Source organism: Armigeres subalbatus, chromosome 3 (genome assembly GCF_024139115.2).
Source record: "Armigeres subalbatus isolate Guangzhou_Male chromosome 3, GZ_Asu_2, whole genome shotgun sequence".
NCBI lineage: Eukaryota > Metazoa > Arthropoda > Insecta > Diptera > Culicidae > Armigeres > Armigeres subalbatus.
In genome coordinates, this window is record NC_085141.1 from 35,509,499 (window position 1) to 35,516,178 (window position 6,680).

Genomic DNA, 6,680 nt, shown 5'->3' on the forward strand with positions numbered 1-6,680 from the left:
TACAAATATTATTTTTTGGTTTTCTTGAAATAATTTCCAGGAAGTCCTGGAGGAAGTTCTGAAGGAATATCTGAAGAAAATTATTAGAGCCTTGAGGAATTTCTGGATTTATCTCCGTTGTAAATTCTGGAGGATTATCTGAAGGAATCTCTGGAGAAAATTCTGAAGGAATTCTTTGAGGAATGTCCAAAGAAATTCTTTAAGAAATTTAAGAATGTCGGTAATTCCTTTAGGAAGTCCTCTAGGAATCTCTAGGAATTCGTACGGAGATATCTGAAAATTCGTCTTAGAGTTTTGGAAGGAAATGGCGTTGGAAATTCCGAAAGAATTACTAGATTAATTTTCGAGGGAATGGAATGTCTTATGGAATACCTGGAAAAATTCCAGTGGAGTTGTTGAAATAATGTCCAAAGGAATTTTGTAGAAATTTTTAAAAGTATGTATGTGTGTATGTTGTTATCCATCACCCTGGCTTGAGTCTTGCTCTGCATGCGGCTCCACCCAATAGTACAATCGAATTTAATTACCATTCTGCTTTCAATGCACTTCTGTGTGAAGGAGGTGGAAGTGGCGGACCCGTAAGCAGAGACACTTACGCGAAGCCCACGGGATAGAAAGAAAATCCTTTCAGCAATGTAATCAAACAGACTAATAAATAGATTCGCAATCCTTTTTGAGCTTTCCGAAGGACGGCTTCTTTGAGGGTCACGTCGAATCCATTACAACTGTGGGGAAGTGTACCCATCTACATGAGTAGAAATTATTAAAAGTATTCCAAAAAAGAATTTCTGAAGGAATTCCTGATGGAATAGTCAGAATGAATCTTATAAGAATTTTTGAAGGACTTTCCAGAAGAATTTCTTAAGAGATTTCTTAAGGTCCTAAGAAGTTCCGAAGCAATTCGTGAGAGGAATTTCAAAGAAAAGCCTGGTTTCATTTGTGGAGATTTTTTTTAAAGGACCTCCTGAAGAAATTCTCGATCGGATTCCTGACGGAGTTTTTGAAGGTATTTTAGTATGAATTTCTTGATGACTTACCGAATTAATATCAGAATATTTATCCTAGGGAACTATTTAAGGTATTTATAAAAAAAAAATCTGTAGGAATTTTCGAAGAAACTCGTGCAGTAAATTCCCAAAGAATTCTTGAGAATACCGAATATCTGGATATTTTGGGAGTTTTGCTTGGCATGTAGTCTTGATTTTAGAGCCAAAACTGAGTTTGTTTTACTGCTTACCGAACTTTCGAAGAAATTCCTGGAGAAATATAGGAATTTCTGTGTAAATACTAATAGCTATTTGTTCGGAAAATCTATTAAACATTTCTTCGTAAATTACTTTCAGAATTCTTTCGGATATTCTTTCAGAAATTCATCTTTTTTATTCTTTATTATAGAGTTGATGTGACACATGTTGTGCTCAATTTTGTTTGACTATTATCGGCTCTTTCAGTCATATAAAGCAGCTAAAACGTTGTTGCGTCAATTTTCCGACGTTTCGGTGTATATTTCACCTTCTTCAGGGACTTAGAGCCTACTTTTTGTTATATATATGTGTGTCCTGTATGACATAACGTTGTCAATTAAACAGATAGATACGACATCACTAGTGCGCGGGCGATAAATTTAGAGAAGCTTTTATCGAAAGTGTAGGTGGGAAATAGCTTGAAACATTTCAGAAGCCACAGTGAAGTGCAAAAAAAAATAGACGTTTGAACCTTAGTGAAACGCCATTGTTGATTGACAACGTTATGTCATACAAATAGAGGTAATAAACTATAGAGGACGGTTGTCGTTGAGGGGTACATATCTGTCAAAACGTACAGTTTTTCTTTAATGACATTTAGCACCCTTTCACCACCAGCAAAAGATGTTTCGCCAGTGATAACAGCGACAGTCTTCCTCTACAGCTTATTAGCTCTATTGTCATACAGGGCACAAACATACCCATCAAAACCTCTAAATCGCTGAAGAAAGTGAAATATACACCGGAAAATAGACACAACAACGTTTTAGCTGCTTTATAAGACAGAAAGAGCCGATAATAGTAAAACAATCTTTATTATAGAGGTTTTCAGCCCTTGATTGGTTCACCTCTTTGAAATTCATTTAAAAAATCGGTTAGAAAATCTTTTTAGGTTCTCTTTCGGTTATTCCTTCATGAATTGAGTCCAAAATTCCTCCATGAGGTAATTTTTTTCAGAAATTCCTCCAGGGGGTCATTAGGAAATTCCTTCAATAAACCATACAAAATTGATACAGAAATAATTCCGGAAAGAATTCTTATTTGGAGGAATTCTAGAAGAAATTTCCTAGGTTATTTGAGTGTTAAACTTATTTTCAATTAAAAAAAACACTTTAAAAAGGGTTCAAAAAATTAAAAAAATTTACAAACGAAATTTCCGAAGATTTCCCAAAAGAATTTCTGAAGATATTCCGAAAGAATTCTTAAAGGAATTTTAAAAGAAATTTTTGAAGTTCTACCGGAATTTCTGGAAGAGTTGCCAAAGGAATTTCCGGAGGAATGTCCGAAGGAATTCCTATAGGAAAGTCAGAAAGAATTCCTGGAGAAAGTTCTAAATAAATTCCAGAGGAAAATTTCGAAAGGATACCAAAAATATCTTCTTAGAGTTTCCGAAGAAATTCTTTAAGGAATTACTGGAAGAATTTCTAAAAGAAATTCTTGAAGGAATTAAACAAAACTAAATCAAATTCCGAAGGATTTCGCCTAAAGAGATTTCCGGATATATTCCTATAACAGTGTCCGTAGGTATTCCGATGGAAATTCATGAAGGAACTTTTGGAGAAATTTTGGAAAGAATTTCCGAAGCAATATTCAAATAAATTTTCAAGGGAATTCTTGGGGAGAAAGTTCTGAAAGAATTGATAGGGTAATTCTAAATTAGTTTTCCGAATTTCTTTTTCGAATTTTCTGAGAAATATCTTAAGGAATTTCCAAACGAATTTCTGGATTTATATCTGAAGTACTTTCCAGTGAACTTATGTGCTGTGATGCGGCAATATCCTAGTGGAGGATGTAATGTAAACTTTTGCTGTGGAGATACAAGCTATAGCTATTAGCATGTTCACCCTATCAGTCTGTCTGTAGCTAGCAATTGTACAAAAACCCTAAAATTCAATAAAAGCATGATAGGCCTTGCTGCGTGATTTTTTTTCTCATCTTAAAATTATTCACGCCGATTCACGCCGCCGCCGCCGCCGCCGAACATTGCTGACGGCGTGACGCCGCCGACGCCGCCGCCGCCGGTGTAAAAATGGCCTTACGCCGCCGCCGTTCACAAATACTTCGGCGCACAGGTCTACATCGAAGTCCTCGGCAGGAACAAACGTCAGAGGACGCGAATTGACAGTATGTTCAATTTCGATTAGTATGTTGCGCAATGATTCATCTGTCGGGTTACGTTGAGGTTTCATCTTCTGCAGGTTGACTTTGACGGACCGCACTAATCGCTCCCAACTTCCTCCCATGTGTGGAGAGGCAGGGGGAATAAATTCCCAATCAGTGTGAGGGCTTACAATCTCCCGTATCACCTGGTCTTGGTCCATGTTTTTCAATGCTGCTTCGAGTTCTTTACTACCTGCTACGAAATTCGTGCCTCTATCGCTGAAAATACGTATTGGTACACCTCGCCTAGCCATAAAGTTCCTCAGAGCCATGATACACGAGTCGGCATTTAGAGAATGCGCAATTTCCACATGAATAGCTCGTATTGTTAGACATGTTATCAGTACCCCCCATCGCTTCTCGAGTCTTCGTCCAACTGCCACAGAAATCGGGCCAAAATAGTCAACCCCGACATACGAAAATGGTCTAGCGAAAGCCGCAAGTCTCGCTGCTGGAAGATTGCCCATCAACGGAGGGTTTGGTACTGCTCGTTGGTTTTTACACTGTTGACAGCTTGCTCTTACACTTTTGCACAGAACTCTTATTTTTGGAATGTGATAGAGTTGACGTATCTCGTTGACCACCGTTTCATTATTGCAATGATGATACTTGACGTGGTAGTCTAGTACAATGAGTCTTGTAACGTGGTGATCCTTCGGCAGAACGATAGGATTTTTTGTATCCATTGAAGCATATTCACAGTTGCCAATTCTCCCTTGCATTCGTAATACTCCTAGCTCGTCCAAGAATGGTGTGAAGTTGAATATAGGACTAGCTTTCGCTATTTCTCGTTTACCGCTTGCAAGAATCGCGATCTCCTCAGAATATGCCTCGATTTGCACCTGTTTGTAGAGATAAACTGATGCTCTTTGTAGTTCTGCCATGGATAGCGCATTGTTGTTTCGTGTCTGCTGTGCGACAGTTTCCCGAAGATTACTTATGTAACGAAATACCATCGCTGTGACGCGAAGAAGTTTTCTCCACGTTCCGTAATAATTCAAATCAATTACTTGAGTTATTGTAGCGGCGTGATAGTTAAGATGGGCTCTCAATTCCTCTTTCGTGCTATTGTTGTGAAACGATTCTTTCGGCCAACTTTCAGGGTCTTTCCAAAGAAAATCTGGTCCTCTAATCCATCTGCTGTTGCTTTCGAGATCAGGCTTTCGGTTCCATTTGGTCGCATCGTCAGCAACATTGTCCTTCGTTCCAACCCACCGCCAGCTCGAAACCGTAGTTGTTTCCAATAGTTCGCTAACCCGAAATGCAACGAATTGTGAGTAACGTCTGTGATCCGATCGAATCCAACACAGAACATCTCGGGAGTCCGTCCAGTAGATTCGTTCTTCTATGTTGAACGAAAGAGAGTGTACTATTGCTTCCGCCAGTCTGGCACCTATAACTGCAGCCTGCAATTCTAAACTGGAAATAGAGATGAACCTCAGCGGTGCTACTTTTGCTTTTGCTGAGACGATTGAACATTCCACATAGCCATTCTCTTCGAAACGAAGGTAGACGGCAGCAGCGTAACCATACTCGCTGGCATCTACAAACGTGTGTAATTGAACTTTTGTGCTGTCTCCTAAGCTTGTTGTAGTGCGATAACATCGTGGGATTCTAATAGACTGTACCTGGGGAAGAATCAGTAACCAGTGCTCCCACTTATCGTTGAGTGTATCTGGAATTTCTTCATCCCAACTTATTCCTGAACGCCAGATCTCCTGCAGAAGAATTTTCAACAGAATGAGAAGGTTGGAAATCAGTCCTAATGGATCGAAAATTGCCATTAACGTGCGTAACATCTCCCGTTTTGTTGGTTTCCGCATTCCAGCTAGTAACATACGATCGTGTTTCGGAGAAAGCTTATAAGTAAACGTATCGGTTGTTGTACACCACCACATGCCCAGGATTTTTTCGGTTGCTACTTCGGAGGTAATATTGAGACTCATCTCGCCTGTGCTATCTACGCCCAATGCTTTGAGAACAATTGGAGAGTTAGAAAGCCAATTTCGCATCTCGTAGCCAGCTTGAGCGTGCACGTACCTCACATCTAATGCTAGTTTGATCGCTTCATCTTCCGTTTCAACGCTGGCAAGCATATCGTCCACATAATGCTTCTTCGTAATCGCTTCAGCTGCCGCAGCAAACTGTCCTTCGTGCTCCTTTGCGTTCAAATTTTTTGCATACTGTGCACAACTTGGCGAACAAGATGCACCAAACGTCATAACCTGCATGACATATGTACTGGGCTCCGTATCGGTTGTTCTCTCTTTCCAAAGAAAGCGTTGACAGTCCTGATCTTCAGCAGCGATGAGTGTTTGGTGAAACATTTCACGGATGTCTCCGCAAATGGCCACCTTTCTTTCACGGAATGTTTGTAGCACAGAGTTTAGGGATGTTAACTGGTCTGGCCCTTTAAGGAGCATAGCATTAAGGGATACACCTTGAGTTTTAGCAGCTGCATCCCACACAATCCTTATCTTCCCGGGTTTATTTGGGTTACAAACAGGAAATATTGGGAGATACCACACTCGAGATTTCGGCTGTTTTACTTCGGCCGAACTAAATTTACGAATATAACCATTCTTGACATAGTCCTTGATTTTTGCCTGTAAAATCACTGCTAGCTTAGGTTCTCGTTTCATTCTAGCTTCCAAACACTGAAAACGTTGGAGCTAATGGCTTGCTGTTTGGAAGCCGGAATTCATCAAACTTCCACAAAGACGAGTTACAAAACGACCGCTTGAAGATCGCGTCATTGTTCGCAAAATTGCATATGCTCGTTGATCCTCGGTTGACAAGACGAGATGACTTGGCTTAGAGATTCCTATATTTTCGAACGAGAAATATTCCAGCATAGCTCGCTGCAGTTCGTCGTCGTTATTTTTGCAACAAGTGTGCGCGTTCCAGTTGTGGTGTCCGCTAAATTCACCACCATCCGAGCCACCATGGATAATCCAACCAAGGCGGGTTTTTGTAGCGACCGGCTCGAACATTTTTCCTTCCCGACCTTTCTGTGCATAGCCGAGATTAGCGTTATTGCTTCCGATTAGTAGTCGAGGTTGAACGTTGTTATATGACTGCGCTGGAACTCCTCTGAGGTGACTATATTGACGAACTAGCTCTTCCATACAAAGGGTTTGGTGGAAAAGTCCAAGATTCGGAACAGTGTGTACTTCTCTCAAATGATACCTTTTTGAGGTTTCAACAGCTCCCGAAATTCCTAGCTGCACCCTTCTTGAGCGCACTAGCCTAGTCCTGGTGTTGGGTGGGACTTTA

General features: G+C 40.3%; 1 protein-coding gene across 1 annotated transcript; it reads right to left on the bottom strand.

Annotated features, from left to right (window-relative positions):
• Window positions 1–1,902: 1,902 nt before the first annotated feature.
• Window positions 1,903–6,046, bottom strand: LOC134221567 (uncharacterized). The gene is made up of 2 exons (XM_062700758.1): window positions 3,305–6,046; window positions 1,903–1,965 (listed from the first exon to the last, which is right to left on the bottom strand). Exons 1-2 carry the CDS (start codon window positions 6,044–6,046, stop codon window positions 1,903–1,905), a joined length of 2,805 nt encoding a protein of 934 aa, XP_062556742.1.
• Window positions 6,047–6,680: the final 634 nt, after the last annotated feature.